The sequence below is a fragment of the Canis lupus genome, chromosome 15 (genome assembly GCF_003254725.2).
Source record: "Canis lupus dingo isolate Sandy chromosome 15, ASM325472v2, whole genome shotgun sequence".
Taxonomy (NCBI): Eukaryota; Metazoa; Chordata; class Mammalia; order Carnivora; family Canidae; genus Canis; species Canis lupus.
The window spans coordinates 52,178,613-52,201,629 of NC_064257.1; the positions used below are offsets into that span (position 1 = coordinate 52,178,613).

The 23,017-nt window shown below is 44.5% G+C and overlaps 1 protein-coding gene across 1 annotated transcript in view; it reads right to left on the minus strand.

The window, feature by feature from the left end:
• The window catches only part of DCHS2 (dachsous cadherin-related 2), a 193,207-nt gene extending 170,796 nt beyond the window's left edge, over window positions 1-22,411 (minus strand). The window contains exon 1 of the mRNA XM_035698787.2: window positions 20,407-22,411. Within this exon, the coding sequence (XP_035554680.2) occupies window positions 20,407-22,380 (1,974 nt within the window). The 5' untranslated portion in view covers window positions 22,381-22,411. The remainder of the gene's footprint in view (window positions 1-20,406) is intronic.
• Between the last annotated feature and the right edge of the window lie 606 nt (window positions 22,412-23,017).

The following is a 23,017-nucleotide window of genomic DNA, read 5'->3' on the forward strand; positions in this document are numbered from 1 at the left end:
TTCCCACTGCCTTGCCCCCTGGTTTGTCAAACCTCCTTCTCTTTTCTCTTATGACACCGGGTATTGGATCTAGGAGCCACCCATCCAGTATGATCTCATCTGGAGGCCTTCTCATCTATCTGCAAAGTCCCTGTTTCCAAACAAGGTCACAGCCACAGGAGGGCTGAGTGGGTGGTGGGATGGACCCCCAAGAGTCCCGTGCAGGCCCCAGACACTCATTCCCCCAGCTGCTGGAGAGCTGGTGACACAGTGTCTACTCAGGACCCACCCTCAGCCAGAGAGAGCTGCCTCATTCATGGCTCTGCTCCTTCCCAAGGCCCAACTCAGGACAGAGCTGAAGGGCTCCTCCAGCCCAAGGCTCCCTAGAGGACAGGCTGAGGTCTGCTGTCTCCACCTCATGCTCCACCTCCCCCTTCTGCTCCCTCCTGCCTTGGGGTGTTGTTCCTGGGGACCCCTTCCATGCAAGTCTCCTTAGCATCTGTTTCCAGAGAGCTTGACCTGAGACACTCTGCCCCTCACTAGCTCCAGAACCTTAGACAAAATACGTAAGTTCTCAGCTCCTGAGTTTTCTTATCCGCAGGATGGAGATGATAATAGTGCCTCCCACGTGGGGTGTTGTGAGGATGAACAAGTTACCCACGCACATTGCTTAAGGCGCTACCTGGCACAGAGTAAGCATTCAATATATGTTTATTATGAGCTATTTTTATGGGCCTGTTTTTTTCTGTAGGGAAAATATTAAAAAATGAATCGGTTTTTAGATTAGCATTTTTTCAGTTTTCCTCAAGTTGTAAATCAGTTGAACAATGAAACCAAAAGCAAAAAGTCATAGTTTATGTTACATTCTGATATTCCAATTATAATGAAATTAATATGCTAATAATTTAAAAAATCACTATTACATTATCATAATTTCCAGGTATAATTATTTTTCAACATGGGGATGAAGTTGGTTCTTTCCTTGTAAATATCAAAGGAGTGAATGTACTTAACTCCTTCTATCGACTCACATATTTATTCTACACTTAGTATATCAAACCCAACAAAATAAAAAAGGAGGAAAAAAAAATGTACAATTTTAACCAGAGCCTTCAGCCATAGGCAACAAACTGGTGGTTACCACAGGGGAGGTGGGTGAGGGGATAGATAAAATCGGTGATGGTGATTAAGACTACACTTACCATGATGAGCACTGCGTAATGTAAAGAATTGTTGAATCACTCTATTGCACACCTGAAACTAACAGAATACTGTACTTTAACCAAACTGGAATGAAAATAGATATAAAAAATAATAAACTCAACCCTTGCTATCAGAGTAGCTCTGGATCTTACATATCCATACTGTAGAACTCGGCCCATCAAAGCCATAAAGTCGCCCTTGGAGAGCAATATAAAATTAAGGGTAAGTTCATATAGTTAATAAGCTGAAATCATAAAGGAGTAAATTGGCCACACTTTCCTGCTTATAATGCAGCCATGACTTGAATTCATTTTTCTCAGGATTATGATGTATCATTTGTGGCCATGCCCAGTCTCATCATTTGTTAGCACAAAATGAACAGTTATAAGAAAAACTATTCCTGCAGAGGGGGGACTTGTATTCCATTTGTTGTTATATAGTAAATACTTTCTGCATTGCTTTGTGCAGAAATCACCCAGTCGGTGAAGAACAGTCCTAAGAATAATGGGTGATTGAGTTAACATGCTTCCACTTGTAAGAAGTAGTCTTGACTTCTTAAATGCTTAGTGTGTGATAGTGTTTGAAATAATAACCCTTAAAAGTACATATTATTATCCCATTTACCAGATGAATACAATGCGGTTCAAAAAACACCTTATAATATGCAGAGCCAGACGGACCCAAATCTATCTGTATTCTTTCCTCTTGCTGTCTCCCACTGAGCATATAACTATTAATAAACCAGCTCATATTCTGCTTGAAAGGATTTGGAAAAGTGCTTTACAGTATTGGCATTCCTCCAAAAAAAGAAGAGGAAATATATCTTCTGTAATCGCTCTTTTTTTTTTTTAATTTCAAACTGGTTTATTTTTCAAGTTAGATAACAGACAGAATAAACTAAAAAATTAAAATATTGCTACATTCCTAAATTAATTCCTTATTTCTTTGGATAACTGTGTGTGTGTGTGTGTGTGTGTGTGTGTATACATGAGTATCTTTAAAGACAGATTAAAGGACTAACCTGTGAGACATTTAAGAATCAAAAAGACTCTAGTAGTATTTCTGCAAATATGCAAAATTCATAGCTTCATATTCTAAGAGTGAAAAGAGGCACTGACAAAGATCATGTTTTTTACATGAAATGAGAATTGTCTGGTACTAAATTACAACATAAACAGGATATTAACTGTCTAACTGTATTACAATGTTTATGGTAGATGTTTCAATGACATGCTTTTCAGAAAGTCATAAGAATGCTGTAGGATATGCTCAATTCCTGAAGCAGTCAACACTCATCTACGTGGGTACCATGCAGGTTGTTTCATTTTATCATGGGACAAATCTTACTGTTATTATGTGCTGAGCATTTTAGTAAACACTTAGCAGTAAGCAAGACAGATAAGCTAAGCTTCTACCGTGATCTCACGAAGCTTATAATGAGCAGGAGAGCTACCACATGGGTTACCTATATGAGGTGTGCTAGGAAAGAGGTTTATTGCATAATGCATATAATCTATGGGTGTTTACAAGACAGGACTTAATTAACAGTGGTGGGACTTAGATGGTCAAGGAAGACTTCCTGAGGACATGATATTTTCATGGAGCCAAAAAGAGTAGTGGGAGAAGGGAGACCCATAGCAGAGGGGACTAAGATAGAACATTGCAAGCAAAGAGAAGAACTAGGGTCTTAGTTCAGGCTGCTATAATAAAATACCATGGACTGGCTGACTTTAAAAAGAAAAATTCATTTCTTCCAATTCTGGGGGTGGGAGCCTGAGATCAGAGTGCCAGCATAGTCCAGTCCCAGTGAGAGCCCTCTTCCCACTCTTTCCTCCCATGATGGGGAGAACAAGCTCTGATCTTTTTATTTTTCTTTTTTAATTATAAATTATTCAATTTATTTAAACAACAACAACAAAAAGTTCACTCATTTCTCCTATCCTCCCCCTTGCCTCTGACATCAATTTATTCTCTATAAGAGCTCAGTTTATTTTTGTCTGCTTTTTGTTTGTTTGTTTTTGTACGCTTTTTAGATTCCACATATAAGAGAGATCATGTGGTATTTGTGTTTCTTTTTTCAATATATTTCACTTAGCATAATGTCTTTGAGGCCCATCCTTACTGCTGCAAGTGACAATATTTCATTCTTTTTTAATGGCTGAATAATATTCCATTGGGTATATATACACTACAATTTCTTTAACCATTCACGTGTTGATGGACACCTAGGCTCTTTGCATATCTTGGCTGTTGTAAATAACAGGCAATGAACACAGGATGAAGACATCTTTTCAAATTAATGCTTTTGTTTTCTTCAGATAAATACCCAGAAAGAGAATTGTTGGATCATAAGGTAGTTCTATTTTTAATTTTTTAAGTAATCTCCATAATGTATTCCATAGTGACTGCACCAATTTTCATTCCTACTAACAGAGCACAAGGATACACCCTTTTCTCCACATCCCTGCCAACACTTGTTATTTCTTATCTTTTTTTATTTTAGCCATTCTAACATGTATGAAGTGATAGATATCTCACTGTGGTTTTGATTGGCATTTCCCTGATAATTAATGATGTTGAGCATCTCTTCATGTACCTGTTGCCCATCCACACATCTTCTTTGGAAAAATGTCTGTTCAGGTCTTCTGCATATTTTTTAAATCAAGTTGCTCTGCTATTGAGCGACATAAGGTTTTTTATATATTTTGAATATTATCCCCTTATCAGATAGATGGTTTGCAAATATTTTCTCCCATTCAGTAGGCTGCCTTTTCATTTTGTTGCTGGTTTCTTTTGCTCTTCCTTCTTCTCACAAGGACATTAATCCCACTGGGTGGGGCTACCCCACAACTACATCTAAATTAAATTACTTCCCAAAGGCCCCACCTTCCAGTACCATCACACTGTGGGGGTTAGGGCTTCAACATAAGAGTTTCAACACAAGACAAGCATTCAGTATATAACACAGTAAAAAGGCCTGAGGTGAGATAGAGCAGGGTGCCTTCATGAAATATGAATGAATTGAGGAGAGGTCCTTGGAACAAGGATAGAAAGGCAGGCAGAATGGATTAAGCAAGGATTTTGAACTTGATCTTACAACGAGTGCAAAGTCATTGAAGTCTTTAAAGCATGAGTAATATAATCAGATCTGTGTTACAGATTTTGAAAGAAATCACTTATCAAAGGAAATGTGTTTCTATCAGATACATGATAAGAGGACAATGTATTTGGTAAAAGATGACTGTGAGGTATTTGGGCTCAAAGCCTTGATTTAAAAAAGAGAAACATAGGAAATGAATTTCTACTTAGACTAAAGTTTCTCAAACAAAACAAAGAAAAAAGAGACCAATGAGAAAACAGACTATTAGATACAAAGAATAAATTGGTGTTTGCCAAAGTGGGGTAGTGGGAGGGGATATAGATAAAATAGATTTTTAAAAATTCTCTGGCATGAAATGTAAAAACCTGGTCTTAATGATCCTAGTTGTTTGCATTTGGACAGGGCTTGTGAAGAACTGATTTTCCTCAAATGGGTCACTGTAAATTCTATTCCACACAGATCTTAGCCAAATTCAATGATGGGAAATATCAGATAACTCACGGAGTTGATTTCCATCACCACATTTTCATGAAGGATTATTATTTGTTCAATTATAATTATAGAATTATAAATACATGAAATTATTTGTTGAGTCTGGGTAAAACTAAAGTACATTTAAGTGATTTTAAACTGTTAACATTTACTATCACTAACATTAATCTGTGAAACGCTGAATCAGTAAACCTTTGTAGTTGAACACATTAGCTGCCACTCATTCATAATCTGAGAACAAAATTCTACAGGCTTTATTTTCAAAAGGCTTTTACCATTAAGTCTTAATCATCTGAATCTCATTGAAATTAATAGAGATTTGAGTTTAGGGAAAGAACAGGGGTTATGCTTCTGGTATGACCCATTATGCTCCAAAAAACCTATTCTTTTGTATGCAACAACTGTAAACTGAGTAAAATGGAATAAAAAATACCTGAACATTCTAAGGACTGAAAAAAGTAGTCAGATTTTCACAGGTAGTCAGAACTGGAAGAATGGACTGATATAAAATGAGTTTCTCATTTTTACATCTAATCATCATCATCATCATCATCATCATCATCATCATCATTTTGGCCTGCTACCTAATGATAGGTATCAGTCAAGGCATCAATCAAGGTGACTAAATCACCAACAAAGACATGCATTTCTGAACTGAAGAACTTTAACACAGAATTCAGGCAACCATAGCCATTAAGAAAGTGGAAGGGAGGGCAGCCCAGGTGGCTCAGTGGTTGAGCACTGCCTTCAGCCCAGGGCGTGATCCTGGAGACCCGGGATCGAGTCCACGTCGGGCTCCCTGCATGGAGCCCTCTCCCTGTGTCTCTGCCCCTCTCTCTCTGTGTCTCTCATGAATAAATAAATAAAATATATATAAATATATATATAAATTATATATATAAATATGTATAAATATATATAAAAGATATATATCATAATATATATATATAAGATATATATATAAAGATATATAAAGATATATATATCTTTATAAAGAAAGTGGAAGGGAAATCCCAGATGAGAGAAAGCCTTCCAGGCAAGCCCCAAATTCTGTATATATACTCTGCCCAAATCTCTCACTGACCCTAAACTACACATGAGTGGGGCAGATTGCAAATAACCCAGTTAAGAAAAAGCAGAACTGAAATGAGATCTGTACTGGCACCAGGCATTTGCAGTATGAGTCCAACTGAGTTAATTGCCTGCTGAAACAAAAATATCAACTCTATTCTGAAAAACATAACAGAATCCAGAATATCCACAATAACATACACAATATCCAGAAAATACTGCAAAATTATTCAGCATATGAATAGTTAGGAAAATGTGATCTATTTCCAAGGGGAAAAAACAAAACAATCCAGGATTATTCAGATGTTGGAACTCACAGACAATGGCTCTAAGGCAGCTATTCTAGGGAAAGACACTCTTTTAATGAACAAAAAGATAGCGAATATCAGCAGAGGAAACACAAACTATAAAACAATAAAATGAAATTCTACAAATGAAAAAAAACATCTAAAATGTTAAAAAAAAATTCTTAACAACAGAATGAAATAAAGCAACAGAAACCACCTGGTCTGAAGAACAGAAGGAGAGTTACTGAAAAGGAGAATGAACAGCACCTCAAGGCCTCAGATCAAAAAGTTTAACATATGTGTATATGAAATCTCAAGAACACAGAATAGAAAGAATGAAGTAGGAGGGGAAAAAACACCTTAAAGGAAAAGCAACCTCTAGAAAGATTCTTCTACATATGTGGAACAAGCTTAACTTTCTCATTAAAAAAAAAATAGATCAGCTATCTTCACAAATTACAGATGAAAACACTAACTGCACTTCATAGGTTAAAATGCATTTAGAGAAATAATAGCATTATTTTTAAGATATTATGAATCAGAGTAAGAGCACAATCATGCCCCTCTGTGTATGTAGCAAAACTATTACCAGGTTCCAAAAAAGAGTTGTCCTTCCTTTAAAATGTACTAAGATTCAAGACTCAAGATAAGCTTATCAAATGCATCTTGTGGTATGAGGAGTATGCTGTCATATACACAGAATCTATATTTTTAATGCAAGTAAGCAAATTTACCTAGAGTACTGTCAAACATTATAAATTGCACTTCCCATCACTCTCTTCTTTGTGCTGGTCACTGACAAAGGCAATGAAAATGGAGCAGACATAAGCATGCCAATCAGATTCTACACAAGAAGAATATCATATAAAAATTCTTGTGAGATGAGTCCAGGAAACAGAGTAGCTGCCAGCACTGAAATATTGTGTTCTTGTTTATATGCAATGCAACAGGACAGCCTTTGTATTTTTTTTTTAACAGTTCAGTACTTAAAACAATCTATACTTCAAAGGAAAGTAAACAGGCATGTGCTTAGATTGCTCTTTACCTCCTGACTTGTTTCTTTTATAGCAGACACTCTGAAGAACTAGACAAGTCAAGCTCTATGTAAACAATAATGTCCTCTGTGCTTCCAAATGCAGACATCAAGTGGAGTATACAACCCAGGAAGTTTCTTTGGAGACAACCGTTAAAAATCAAATAGTGTTTAAGTCCATTTATGGTGAGGCTGGAAATGATATTTAATCTCTTGAAAATATAATCAGAACAATGGCTATGCCTACAGAGCTAACTGAAATGAAGAACAAAAGAGCACTCAGGATAATCAGACCAGAAGAACTTTTAAAGGTGGAGAACAGTCTCTTGAACAGAATTTTGGGATCAACCGTCAGTATCCAAACTGATCAGAAATTGCCTCAAGTTCTCTTTTGTTCTCTTCTCTTTGCTATCCTTGTGAACACAAAGCTATGCTATAGATCCTCCTTGTTTTTTGCCACACTACATTTTCCAAAAGCATACCAAGTAGATGGTATTTTCTGGTCTGAGGAATTAGTATGAAGTAAGCCAATAATAGCATAGAAAAAAATGCAACAATTAAAAATTACTACCATGATTTAAAATGGAAAACACAAGTTTCAATTTCTAAAAGTGAGCATAAAAAATAACTTCCTTGATCTCGATATATCAAATGTACACACAGCATATTAAAATACAATCAGGGGCTCAGTCAGTTAAGCGTCTGACTTTGGCTCAGGTCATGATGGGGAAGTCTGCTTCTCCCTTTCTCTTTGCCCCTTCCCTCTGCTCGTGCACACTCTCTCTGTGTCTCTCAAATAAATAAATAAAATCTTTTTAAAAAATAAAAATAAAATAAAATACAACTGAAAAATTTACTTGAATATTCTGATTATAACAATATTTTAACACTAAGTCTCCTATTTTGTGTGCAAAAGAACTTTTAAGGAATGATTTATGTTGTTCAGCTTTCTTAAAGAAGGTAGACAAATAAATTTTAACTGATGTCTTTTTATCCTGTTGGTAAATTTCCTACAATAAATAAAATTATTCAAAATCACCCAGTGACTTTATTTTATTCTTAGTCCATGCTGAAGTAGTGTGCTAGTTAAAGGTTACTAAAAGGGGATTCCTGGGTGGCTTGGCGGTTTGGCGCCTGCCTTTGGCCCAGGGCGCGATCCTGGAGTCTCGGGATGGAGTCCCACATCAGGATCCCAGCATGGAGCCTGCTTCTCTCTCTGCCTCTCTCTCTCTCTCTCTCTCTCTCTCTCTCTGTCTATCATGAATAAATAAATCTTGAAAAAAATACAATAAAGGTATGAATCTTTAAAAAAAATAAAAAAATAAAAGTTATTAAAAATGATAGTGTTCCTCTTTAACTGAAAGTAAATACAAGGCATCCCTTTCTTCCCTTTGCCCCACTTCTACTCCTGAATGAGAAGGAGAAGTTCAACCAATTAAAAAATGAAGACTACAGTCAGCCACGTTCCAGGAAGTCAATGCTTTTCTCCCTCACTGGGATAACTTACCTCTTCGGAGACAGGTGCAGCCAAACAAAACCTAGTGGTGCCTTTTTCTTTAAAAATGCCCCTGACCTTGGAAGGCCAGAGAAGTGTCCAGAGTAAAAGCTGGAGAACTGACAAGTATGACCAGACGTGAACCACGGGAGACTGTCAGGAACAAGATACTCAGGCTAATCTTTACTTTATATCAAGAAGGTGAAGGTATCCTCATGGCTCACATGGTCCTTCTGATTCTCCATGGTAAAAACCAGACTAAATTTGGGACTGAAATGCTATGTAATAAATAAGCCAGTACACTTTCCCAGAATGTCATTTGAGGTTCAGGATCATATTTCTCTAGCCATTTAACACTAGCCATTGAGATCTTTAAAACAAAAGACTGACATTTATTTCTTCCACTCTCACTTAGCCTCTCAGTTTAATCAAATAAAAGTGAAGGTACAAATAATAAACTTTCTAGGGAGTTTACTACGTGCCAAGCACTGCTCTATGCACTGGATAGTCATCATCTCCTTCAATCCCCACAATTACCTTATGAGGTAGATCCTCTTATCATCCCTATTTTATGAATGAGAAACTGAGGCTTCCAAAGGTATGGCAACTTGCTCCAAGTTAAGCTACTAAGGGACAGAGCTAAAATTTAAACCCAGTTCTGGGGGACCCCTGGGTGGCTCAGCAGTTTAGCACCTGCCTTCAGCCCAGGGCATGATCCTGGGGTCCTGGGATCGAGTCCCACATCGGGCTCCCTGTGTGGAGCCTGCTTCTCCTTCTGCCTGTGTCTCTGCCCCCCTCTCTCCCTGTGTATCTCTCATGAATAAGTAAATAAAATCTTTAAAAAAAAAAACAGTTCTGCCTGGCTCCAAGTACACACTTTTATCCACTAGATCACTCTTCTTCTGTTCAACTCAAGGACACCTGGAAATAATGAGAACTAGAACGCCTCCACACACTTGGGACTACAGTTTCTTCACAACTTCATTATCCTAGCAGATGCTGAAGAAGACCACTTTAGCTCTAGAGGTGTTCAATCCATCATCAAGGGACACGAGATACTAAAGACAGCAGCAGAAATTTCCAGAACACTTCTCCAAGTGGAAAAGGGTTCTTAACTTATGGCTAGGTCCAAAAAGAGATGTGCCAACAGGTGGCAAACTTGATCATTATAGGGCGCTGAGGTAGGAAGTTGAGCAAACTGGGGCAACATGTCCACAGACTTGGTTTGTACACACTGCCAATAAGAGGAGAGGCACAGTATATGCTAAAGAGAAGGGAAGAGTAGAGAGGCAGGGATAAAAAGGCATAATTGAGAAGCAATGTCAGAAAAGATGGAAGAGGTGAAGTATGGAGAAGCCATGAATGGGTTTGATTTGGACAGAGGAGAGCCACCTAGTCCTTGCGGACTGGATGGTACAGTGACAGGAAAGTCTGATTGTGGGAGGCAAAACACAAGCAAGTTTTCACCTTCTGGAGTCTACTGAGTAGGAGGTATGATTACCTGTAAGAGAAAAGGGAGAAGATATGATACTCACAGAGAGTGAAACTGTGGGAGAGATGCCAAGAGGAAGACAAGATTGCCCAGCAGTCCTGAGGACCCAGCTCATACCACACACTTACAATGGAACCAACCATCATTAAGAATTACTCCAGCAGCGGGATCCCTGGGTGGCGCAGCGGTTTGGCGCCTGCCTTTGGCCCAGGGCGCGATCCTGGAGACCCGGGATCGAATCCCACATCGGGCTTCCGGTGCATGGAGCCTGCTTCTTCCTCTGCCTGTATCTCTGCCTCTCTCTCTCTCTCTGTGACTATCATTAAAAAAAAAAAAAAAATTAAAAATTAAAAAAAAAAAAAAAAAGAATTACTCCAGCAGCGCTCCATGGGGCAAGTGTGGGGGGAAAGCATATCACTGGATATACTACTGATCCACCATCAATAGTATGAGCACAGGTATAGAAGAACAAGGGTTAGTAGGGCGCATCCAGGAATCCTAGCTGGACAGAGAAAGAACTAAAGCAAGGAGGGGGTGATATCTAAAGAAAGGAAAGGAAGACAAGGGGCCTAAGAAAAAGATCTAGGTTCAAAAAATAAATGTAAATTAAATCAAAGACTGAGAGAGCTGAAATGCTAGGAGGCTATGATCAGAGACTGGAATACGCACAGCTGAGAGGAGTGGTTCTAGATGATTCCAGGCTAATAGAGTCTGGCTATGGGAGAGGGTTCCTGGAGTAGAAGTAACAACAAAAGACCTCAATATTAGGCCAAATGGGAAAATATAAGACCAGTTCGGCTGAGTGGCAAGAGTTACAATGGAGACAAAAATGGCTAAAATGCATATGGGGGGCTGACAGGGAGGTCTGTGGGAAGGAAAGACAGCAGGGTAGAGAAAAGAGCACAGCCAGAGCATGTGCCTCACTTAGTGCCTGGCAGTGTGAGAGACGCTGAGTATTCGAGAAGCAGCAGCTCAGAAGACAGGTTAAGGGTGAGCTGCACTGTCTGGGGTCTGGTCCACTAGGCTGAGGAGACCAAGGAAACGAAACAGCAGGAGCAGCACAGAGACCTGGCCTCCCACCACATAGGAGTGGCAAGACCCTTGTCCCAGCCAGAGTCCTAAGCCATTGACTCTTCTCAGTATCTTCACTTCCACTTCCACAGCTTTAATTATCACCTCCCCTCGAATGACTTCCAAGTTTCTCTCTCCAAACTCAGGCTCTCTCCTGCCCTTGGTTCTGAATATCTACATAACCATCAAGCCATCTCTTCCTGGACTACTGGCCTTAATCCATACTCAACATGCCAAACACTCAACCGGGTGAGCGTCCTTCCCCCAAAACTCTCACCTCCAGGTTTTCCTATTTCTCCCACTAACCAGACTGAAAAGGTGGCACCATCTTTAATTTCCTCCACCACGTCTCCCCTCATATCTTATTCAGGTTGTACCAATTCTTCTTTTATGACACCTCTAAGGCCACCCTTTCCATTACATTACACTACCACCACCACCACCACCGCCCCCCGCCCTCCCAGGTCAGGCCCTCATGGCTGAATAGAGATTATTACAAGACTGTGTTGGGACTCTCCTCCCTGGTTTCCTTGTCTTCTTCTTGTTACTAACCCAAGACAAAGTTTCCTAAAACCTCACTTGACACGTGTCAATCACTCCTCGAAAACCTCCCATCTCTCTTGTTTGCTTCCATAACAAAGGCCAAACTCTAGGTGAACACTGCAAGTCCTTTATGGGCCGTCCCTTCCTACGTCTTTACTACAGGAACAAGACACACGGTGGTCATCCCAGTTCACATGGACTGTGCAATCCTAAATAGTGTTCTAATTAAAATTGATAGTGGTCATAATATTCATCTGATCTACCTGTGTCATAAAGCACAAAATCCTTTTAAATAGACATTTTAATTCAGTGAGATTCAAGAAGTAACCTTGCATTTCTAAAAATGATCTAGCATAATTTCCCTAATGGGCTATGAAAGTATAAATTACTTCTATAGTTGCTCACTTTTAATTTATAATTTAGAAGGCAAAGGGCTTGTTAGTGTAAGTCTGGTGTCAAGGTGTTAATAAAATTAATTTATTGTCAATTTCAATCCTCAGAGAAAGGAAATCTTACTGATCACAACTTTCAGAAATCCTTCCTAAATGATGCTCTTTTGGAAGTGATCATGGCTAGGAATGCATTACACTTTTTTATGCAAAAAAAAAAATGCAGAGTTACAGTAGAATGCTTCCAAAACAGGACTGCAAATAAAAACATATGTCATAAAGGAGGGCAGAGGACTCCCTAGAAGGTGCATATCTAGTGAAACCTCCATCCAGATACTGCATAAAGAACCTTTCACCTGCAAAATTCCTTAACTCTTCCTATACCAAAAACTTCCTACCACATAGTATATATTATCTTAAATCCTTACAAAAATGTGCTGTTAGAATGAATTCGCATGTAATGGTTAATGTGTCAACTTGACTGGGCCACGAGATGTCCAGGTGTCAAGCTAAACATGATTTCTGGGTGTGTCTGTGAGGGGCTTCCAGATGACATCAATATTTGAATTGAGGGAATGAGTAAAACAGAATGCTCCCCCCAGGGTGTGTGGGCATCAACCAGGCCTGAAGAGAATGAAAAGGAGGAAGAGGGATGAGTTGTCTCTCGACCTGAATGGATTAGCTGGGACATGAGTCCTCTGCCCTCTAACTGGCACTTGCACCGTCAGTTCTCCTGGTTCTCAGGCCTTCAGACCTGGACTGAATGACACCACTGGTTTTCCTGTGTCCTCAGTTTGCAGACGGCAGATTGTGGGATTGTGAGATTTCTCAGTCTCTGTAATTGTGTCAATCAACTCCTCATAATGTATAAACACACTTTTGTTTTTGACTAATACCCATTTCACAGATGAGAAACTGGCCAGAAGAGTTAGTAGAGATAGAGGTACAGTCAGAGTTGGAACCCAGGTATTCTGACTCTAAATCCAGTGCTCTCTCATTCCATGCTTTCCCAATAAAAGACTCTAGAGAGTAGTAACTGATAAAGACCCTCATAGCCTTTCTGGGAGGTGGAATGGGGAGGATTGCTATTAAGAGGTCATCTGAAACTTCCTTAAGACAGGTGGGATCCACAGGCCCATAAGACATTACCAGTGTTCAAATTAAGTACAACAGATTTTTACTTTCCTTGCCAGAAACATCCATCTAGCTAAAACCCGATACACAATTCAAATTTTTTTCTGCTCCTCTTCCAACTTTTAGAGCAAGAGAATCTTTATTTGAAATGTCATTTTTAATTACTGATTGCTAACTACATCAGGCAACTTTTCTAGAAGTCTTACTTACTAACATTTAATAATATATAAAACGTATTAAGTACTTACCAGGAGTCAAGCATTATTCTAAGCAAACATGTATTAATTCATTACCCACATGAAAACTCTATCAAGCTGACACTAGTGTTATCCGTATTTTCCAGGGGAGGAAACTGAGGCACAGTGCTAGGAGATAGTGGAACTGAGATTCAAATCCAGGCACTCTAGCTCCATAGTCTGCCTATGTTTTTCATCACTGCATGCAACCTAATTTTAATCTTCAAAGCTATGAACACTCTACCATGTAACATCAGTTATCTTTAATTATAGAACCAAGAACTAGACAAATTCCTGGCAAGTTAAATGTTGACTATAACTAGAGACACATCCCACAGGTTCTAGGCAATATCCTTCCTGTAACACATCCAAACATATTACATCTGATCACCTTTCCCAAGCAGGAAAAGGAGAAAGGAAATAAGCCAGCTGATGGGTCTTGGGTAGCAGCTGTGTGGGGAAAGGAAGAGGACGGATATCAAAATGAAGTCCAAGAGAGAATTCTACAGTTGATCTCCAGTGCTTAAAACAGGTCATCAAAGCAGAGCCAGAGGCATACACGGCACATGCTGGGAGCTAAGGTATAAGGCCAGCAAGAGTTGGATAATCGGGGAAGATTACAGTTGGCAGGTTATCTAGACATATCCTGGAGTCAGGAGCAAATGACTGCTGTTGAAATCTAACATGCTTCAATGCATGTGTGCAGAGAGGACAGGTCCATTTAAAAGAACCGGAAAAGAAAAAAAGAAAAAAGAAAAAAGAAAATACGTAAAATAGCCAGAAGATGACAATCATACAATTGTGCACATAAGGGTAATACTGTGATATGATCAAAGTATATACCATCAAAGCAGGTCTATGCTATGCAAGTATGTAAGCAGGCGTGTAAGGTCAACAATAAGGGCATGGTAGTGGTAAGGTGAGGGATAAGCGATGCAATTCAGACTGTAAAATTCCAAAGGATCAATGATAAGTTATATTGAGGAAATGTGTTTTAAAATAAAATTAATACACACTCAGATGCAATGTAAAAAATTAAAAAGTAACTCTGACTAGTAACTCTTAGCATTTGTTTTCTCTGTGTAACTCTTCAATACAGTTCAACAAGGTTATTGATCTTCTAATACATTAGATGGAGGACACCAAGAATTATAGGGGACTCAAATACCATTAAACTGCAGCCCCAGAAGATACTTACAATCCATTAAACTGCAGCCCCAGAAGATACTTACAATCCACCCTTATACTAATACAAGTAAACAACTGTAGCACTCTGAAGAACATTGAGAAAAGAGCGGGTGGGGGCGCCTGGGTGGCTCAGTCAGTTAAATGTCTGACACTTGATTTCAGCTCAGGTTGTGATCTCAGGGTCATGAGATCCAGCTCCACATCAGGCTCCTCGCTCAGTGGGGAGTCTGCTTGACATTCCCTCTCTCCTTCCCCCTGCCCTTCCTCACCCTGCATACACGTGCGCTCACTCTCTCTCTCATTCTCTCTCAAATAAATAAACAAATCTTTGAAAAAGAGAAAGAAAGAAAAAGAAAAAAACACCAGAATGAATGACAAGGCATTTAGTGGGAGGAAGTGGCATTTAGAATATGTCTACAAGTCTCTCCAGTTTGAAGAATAGGCAATCTGGGACCTGAAGTGATGATGGACAGAACTAGGGTGATGGCACTGGGTGGGACAGAAGAAATGAAGGGACAGATGTAAGAAACACTGAAGCCCATGGCAACTCCTGTGGTCAAATGTGCAGGGGAATCAGAGATGACACTAAGAATTCAGGAAACATCTTTCTTAATAAAGTCTATTACTTCCAAAGGCACTAGAAGAGGCCCCAGAGAGAAAGGGCCTCACACCATAGTAAGAACCACTTTATCTCAGCATCCCTTGTGGATTTCTGCCTTCGGGGAAAGTGACCACTAGCCCAGGACACTTTGACTAAAGCCAATTAATCACCCTTCATTAAATCACACCACCTCCAGGGGGCATTTGGGGTTCTCCATTTTTACCTCGATAGTACAGCTGAGACAAAGCCAGCACATTTAATAACATTTTACTAACAGCCAGGAGATATTTAATAAAATGAAATAATCCTAAAAGATAAAATGGATCAGAAACAAGATACAGTTTAGTCCTTTCTGGTCCATGGAACCCCAGTTGCAGTCAGGCTCTCCCATTCCTCAGGGTCTTCCCAGAGGTAGATGCCACCTTTAACGTCCACGGCTGGGGCACCTTCCTAGACAGGTTCCTCAAAGTCAGACACAGAGAGAGGGAACAAACAAGCACGGCCAGGTGCCCCCTCCCACCTCCCCAGGCTGGAATCTCCAGACCTGCTTTTGACCCAACTGTTTGGTTTGAGACATGATCATGCTCTTTACCCTCGTACTTTACCTTCCCACAATACAAAGCACAACCACCCAACAAACAGCAAATCCACACACACAGACACATACCACATGCATAAAAAACGCCCATGGAAAGGACACATGAACAAAAATGGGCAAGTTTCAAAAAAGAGCTAATGATTGAAAGATAAGAAAGATAGAAGCTAGTCCTGGAAGGGAAATGACTTTGCTTTGAGAAATGTCAGTTTTAAGGGGCCAAAAAATATATCCAGGTAGAGATGCATGCAAGGTAGAGAAATGTTAATGTGAGTTTATAAGAGAGGCTGACCCTGTAGATGGGGGAAGGGGGGAAGCGGTTCCAGGAATATATAGAAAAAGGTATAGGAAAGGAGAAGCGAGGGGAGGAGAGACCCCCATCCCCCCCCCCCCAGCACACTGAGTGGGGTGGCACAAGAGGAAAACGAGGGGCCGGCAAGACAGAGGCGGAGAGAGAAGGCAGTAGACAAAAGAAGAGCAGCATTCAAGAATGAGGCAGTGGGCCACAGTCCAACGTGCTTTATGATTCAGAAAAGCTGATTGGATTAAAATTTTAAAACACAGCTGCCTTTTGAGAGATAGGATTTAGTACAATGATGAGGGAAAGTGAGGACAGGGGGCTGTGGAGTGATGAGCTCTTGGAGGCGGGGCAGGTGTCCTTCCTTCCTGAGGACTGGCCTGGGAGGGAAAGTGAGAGAGAGCCCCTGCCACCACCACCACCACTGCCCCCACCGCCACCACCGCATGCTCTGCTAGCACAGGGACCTTGCCCCTCTGCGCACCGCTGCATGCTCAGCACTGAGACCAGTTCCTGGCATGAAGGAGGTACTCAGTAAACATTTGCTCATGGAATGGTGTGTTTATTCAATGAGTCGCTGTTTGATTAAATAAGCGAATTAGTGAATGAACACAGTGATGGTATTTGAGGAAGCCTGAGATAATATTCTTGTTATGGCACTTCTGTGATTCAGCTATAAATGCTGGAGATAAAGCCTGTAAGCACAGTTCACATCACTGTACTTCGCTGAAGTCAGTCTTCTTGACAGTAATCCAAGGAAAAAGAGAATCCTCCAGGCCAGATGCTGAATTTGGAGAGGCAACCCTCGAATCTCTACAGAGTGGAAATCCCTCTCTGCCTTAACCATAAGGAGATACTGAAAGGAGCTCCTGAGGGGTAGGTGGTGAGGAAGGGGCTCTCCACATGGGGGACAGTGGGGAGCAAGAGATTAAGAATCCAGGTGAGCGCCTTCGAGGTTGTGAAAACCCGTTGGTCCCGTCGGTCACCTATCTCAGGCTGCTACTGGCTCTCCTACATCACTCTGCCCCACATTTAAAGTCTTTGTAAAGTTCTGATCTGGGGATGAGACTATAAAGGGGTTCGGGCAGCACTAGGGGACAGCACTGCGGTGGCAGCAGAAGGCAGTGTCAAGAGTGGGAGAACCCCAAGGATCAGTGATGTGAGATGACCGCCAAGACATCTCGAAGGTTCGAGGATTTGTTTCATTAGGTGACACGGTATTCCCTTACAAGGAATATAGGAAAGAACTTTTTATTTTTCCTGTTGCTTCTCATTTTGATTTTGTTTGATTCAGACAAAGGAGAACTGAGCACATACGCAGTCTAGAGGGAGAAAACTGGTGGAGAGCAATGGAAAGAAGGTAGGGTTGTAAGGACTGATATAATGTAATTAAACAAAACCCTGGAAGAAAGGGGAGGCCATGAGACCCAAAGGCTACCTGGGAAGCTTCCTTTTTTACAAAGTGGTATAAAGAAAGATAGGGAATGAAGATATATAAATAGATGCCTGGTGAGGCTTCCCTGGAAGTTAGGGGACAGAGCCAGCTAGGGGACTTAGAGAACACAGAACGTTCACGTAGCCGCTGGGGAAAGGCCACCAGAGAACCCAGTGAATAAAGAAGGTCTCTGCAACCTTGAGGGGCTAGATCACTGCAATTCCCAGAAATTCTAATTAGCACGATCTAGTGCTATTTACAGCAATATTTGGCATACAGAAAAGGTATTTTTTTTTTTTTTTTTTTTTTTGCAGTTAGAGATGCAGTCCTACGCTTGAGCCAAGTTCAGCTCACCTAATGGATCCGCTACTACTGAGTCACAAAACCAGGATAAACACACCTCACAGCAGAATCATCTCATAATTTTAGAAACAACTCTAAAGACAGGTTCTAATCAAAGGAATCACAATTAATCCACCCTGCTTATTTTCCTTCAGACGGAGCCAAGCTGCACTGTTTCATACCAAGATGGTCAAGGTCTTCCAGATGGAAGACATCTTAGAAATCATCTAGTCTAACTTCTCACTTATTATGACTTCATTTTTAGAAACCCATGGCAGAAACTATCGGTGCACACTGGCATCCCATGTGCTCCTTTACATTCGTCAGCCTCCTTTGGGGTACACCTGAGGCCGCAGGGCTGAACTCTGGCCAATGAGACGTCGGTGGGCATGATCTAAGTCACTCCCAGGCCGGGCCCCACCTTGGCTGGAGGAAGACCGATCAATCTGCATCATGTCAAACTTTGCTTGAGAGACAGATAACCTTCCATTGTGCTGCTCACTGACATTTGTGGAATTGTCTGTCTCAGCAGCAAGCATTAACTGATTCCCAAGACTTCTCTGAATAACTTAGCAACTCAAAGAACTGCCAGTCATGCTAGAGAAAGAGATGGAGATTATTATGGCCCACAGATCCAACGGATTAAAAGGATGGAAGCAGTCATGAAACTCATTTTTTATAGTATAGTAGCATCTTAGTCATCTAAAGGTTATTATTTGAAGACATAGCCTACAAAAGTTAAGGTCTTCCCCAAGAACCAGTAAAAAAGCAGTTGGGGTCTTAAAAGAACCCAGCCTAAGAGCCAAATAAAGCGTTAGAGGTTCACTTACGAGTTAGTCTCTCAGGCTGTATGTATTCAAATTATCTTGGAGTAAATAAATCAATCTTAAAAATCTGGCTTATCTCAGGTAAGAAACTGAAAATGGGTCTGTTTCTGCTTTGTTTGCTCATTTATTTTTTTTAGATTCCACACATAATTGAAATCATATGGCATCTGTCTTTCTCTGTCTGACTTTTTCACTTAGCATAATACCCTCTAGGTTCATCCATGCTGTCACAAAAGTCAAGCTCTCATTCTTTTTTATGGCTGAATAATATTCCAACGTGTGTATATGTGTGCATGTGTGTGTGTGTGTCACATCCTCTTTATCCATTTACCTATTGATGGATCCTCAGGTTCTTCTGTATGTTGGCTATTATAAACAATGCTGCAATAAACAGAAGGGTACACACATCTTTTCTATTTAGTGTTTTTGTTTTTGTTTTGTTTTGTTTTACCAGTAGTGGAATTACTGGATCATATGGTATTTCTATTTGTAGTTTTTTAATGAACCTCTATACAGTTTTCCACATTGGCTGCACCAATTTAAATTTCTACCCAGAGGGGAGGTGGGTGGAGAGATGGGCAAAATAGGTAAAAGGGAGTGGAAGTACAGGCTTCCGGTTACTGAATATAGAAGTTCCAGGGATAAAAGGTATCACATAGGGAAATGCAGTCAATGACTTTGCAATAGTGTTGTATGGTGACAGATGGTAGCTCCACTTGTGAGCGTGGTATAATGTATGGAGTTGTCAAATCACCTTATCGTACACGTGAAACTAATACGACCTTGTGTGTCAACTCTTCCTTTGAGATAAAAGAAAGGAAGAAAAGAAGAGAAAAGAGAAAAGATGGAGCAATAAGGGCTGGTGCTAGAAGAGGCCAAATCACATTCTGAAAGTGAAGGAGATCAGAATTTTAAATGCAGAATTTGCAAAAAGCAAGGTAAAGAGCTCCATTTTATCATGGAGCCTGCTACTTCTCAGAGTCCTGAAAGCATCATTGGAGGAACTCAACCCACCATTGATTTAAAAAAAAGAAAAAAAAAATGACCTAATGTCCTCAACTAGCATTTGTAAGCATCTAAGGGATGTACAAAATGTGTAAGAAATCTCTGGAAATGGTAACTCAGTTTCTGTACTTAAAGTATGTTACTATTATCTGGAAAAAAATAATTTTTGAGGACCACCTTATTTCCCCACACAACGATGCCCAAAAATAAGAGGCACTGCCTTCTGCACACTGCTTGCGAGTGAGAGGTTCCTTCCAAGCCCATGTGGGTGCACATATCCAGCATGAAGGAAACCGGGAGTCCGTCCTGAAGCAGAATCAGGAGCCCAACACCATATGAGGTAGAGAGGACCTTAGAGAGCACTCAGTGCCAGCCCTGGGAGAACAGCTCGGTGCCCAGAGGGCACCCATTCACCCCACTGTGGAGGGGTAACCCCCTTTGCTTTTGGAGCCAGGGTACACGACCACCCGCATCACAACGTTCCTTCCCTGGACAGGCCTGATCTTGCCCCCACGCCCTTTCCCCACGCCCTTTCCCAGGCCTTCCCGGAACCCAGAGGTTGGTGGGTCCAGAGGCCCTGACGCACTCACCTGCAAAAAGCAGTGTCCTACTGGGGCATGTTCCGCAAGGGTGGCGTTGTACACCTGCCTCCGGAAGACGGGCTCGTTGTCGTTCACGTCGTCCACGGTGATGCTCACCAGGCAGGTGGCAGAGAGCGGGGGTGCTCCGAGGTCTTGGGCTACCACTCTCAACTCCACCGCCTCCTGCACCTCTCGGTCCAGACTCCGGCTGGTGCTGATCACGCCGCTTTCGGGATCAATAGCGAAGGCCGGCGCGCACTCCCCGGGGGCCCGCGCGCCCCGCGGGGAGCAGCGACCCGGCAGGTGCACCAGCGCGTAGCGCAGCCGGGCGTGGTCTGTGCCAGCCTCGTCCGCGTCGGTGGCGCTGACCCGCAGGACGGCGGTGCCCGGGGCTGCAGCCTCGGACACCGAGCCCACGTAGCGCTCCCTGCCGAAGACAGGCGGCCGGTCGTTGAGGTCGGCGACCCGGAGCAGCAGCGTCTCCTCTGCGCTCAGCGGCGGGGAGCCCGCGTCCGTGGCCACCAGCCGCAAGTCATAGAGGTCGCGCGCCTCCCTGTCCAGGGGCCCCGCGACGCAGAGGAAGAAGACCCCGGGGGAGCCCCCGGCGCGCAGCGCGAAGGCTCCCTCCCCGCCCTCCAAGGACAGCGAGACGCCCGCGCCTCCGGGGCCCGCGCCCGGCTCCCGGGGGGCCACCTCGCGCGGCTCGGGGTCGCCGTCGTCCGCGTCCGACACCGAGACGCGGGCCACGTAGTCGCCCGGGGCGGCGCCCTCGGAGACGCGCGCGGCGCCGCCGTCGGTGAGCAGGAGCAGGTGAATGGCCGGCGGGTTGTCGTTCACGTCGAGCACGGCGACCGACAGGCGCACGGTGGCCACCTCGGGCGGGGCGCCGCCGTCGCGGGCCTCCACCAGCAGCTGGTGCCAGGCCTGCGCCTCGCGGTCCAGCGGCCTGCGCACCCGCACCACGCCGCTCAGCTCCTCCACCGCGAAGGGCGCCTGGCGCGCGCGGAGGCTGTAGCGCACCAGGCCGTTGCGCCCCAGGTCGCGGTCGGTGGCGCGCACGCGGCAGACCTCGGCGCCCGGCGGGGCGTCCTCCCGCACGGCCGCGCGGTACTCGCCGCGCTCGAACACCGGCGGGTTGTCGTTCTCGTCCAGCACGCGCAGCTCCACGCGCAGGTGGCCCGTGCGCGGCGGCCGGCCGCCGTCCCAGGCCTCGATGTGCAGCTCGTGCGCCGCCGCCGCCTCGCGGTCCAGGCGCCGCAGCAGCACCAGGTCCAGCGGCTCCGGGGGCGACGACCCCGGGGTCCCGTAGCGCAGCTGGAAGAACGGCCCCGCGGGGTCCCCGGGCGCGGCGGGCGGCTGCAGCAGGGTGTAGCCCTGCGTGCCGAACAGCCCGGCGTCCGGGTCGTGGGCGCCCGGCAGGCGGACGGCGGTGCCCGGGGGGCTGAGCTCCGACACGTCGAGCCGCAGCGAGTCTCGGGGGAAGCGGGGCGAGTGGTCGTTGACGTCGTTGACGCGGATCTCCACCTGCACCACGGCGCCCAGCAGCGTGGCGGCCGCGAAGCCGTAGCGGTCCCGCCGCTCGCGGTCCAGGCGCCGCGCCGTGCGGATGATGCCGGTGTCCGCGTGCACGTGGAAGTCGTCCAGCAGCGGGGAGTCGTCCGAGTCCTCCGAGAGGAAGAAGCCGCCCCCCTCCTGCTGCTGCGCGGCCGGCAGCCCCGCGCGGATGTCGCCCACCAGCGTGTCCGGAGGGAGCCCCTCGTCCACCGAGAGGCTGAGGTTGAACACCTGGGCAGGTGACCCCGAGGCCGCCCACAGCCCCGCTTGCAGGCAGAGCCCGAGCAGGAAGCGCTGGGCCCCGGGGGCGCCGCCGCCGCCCGGCAGCCCTCCGGGCGACCCTCTCCGCCCGCGGAGCCCGGGGCGCTTCCCGGCGGGGCCCCCCGGCCGCGGCTGCCCGTCGCCCATCCTCCGCCCGGGCGGGCTCATCTCTCCGCCGGCAAATCGGGCGGGCTCCCGGGTAACTGCCGGCCCGCGGACGGGGGGGGGGGCGGGGGGGATCCGGGAGCCTCCTCGGCGTCTGGGCCACGCAGGAGAAGACTGTGTCCGGCGCCCAGCACAGCGCGAGGGGCCGAGGATCGGTCCGCGGCCGAGGGGGGACCACGGCTCCGGCCGCCCTCACGCAGCCCCGGAGGCTCCGGCTGCGTCGGCCGCTGCAGCCACCCCTCCGGCCCCTGGCGCCCTCTCAAGGACTCTCATCTCCTTTTCTCTCTCCTTTTATTCCTTTTACATCTGTTCCTTGTTCTGCTCGGCTCGTTGTTTCCCCCTGGTAAAGTCAGGTGCATTATTTCTTTTGCCAAAAAGGATGAAATTATTTAAAGCGCACACACAGGGAGAGGATGGGGGTCGGGCCGGGGAAGGGGGTGGAGTGAGGGCGGGAGGGAGTGCGGGCGCCGGGCGGGGGCGGGGGGCGGCGGCGGGGTCTGCGGCTCCGGGGGCGGCCTGTCCCCGCCGCGTGGCGGGGCGCCGGGGACCGCCGGGCTCCAGCCCCCACCCAGCCCCGCCCTCCGCTCCCCTCCCCTGCCCTCCCCTCCCCTCCCCGCGGGTGACGCGGCGCACGCGGGGA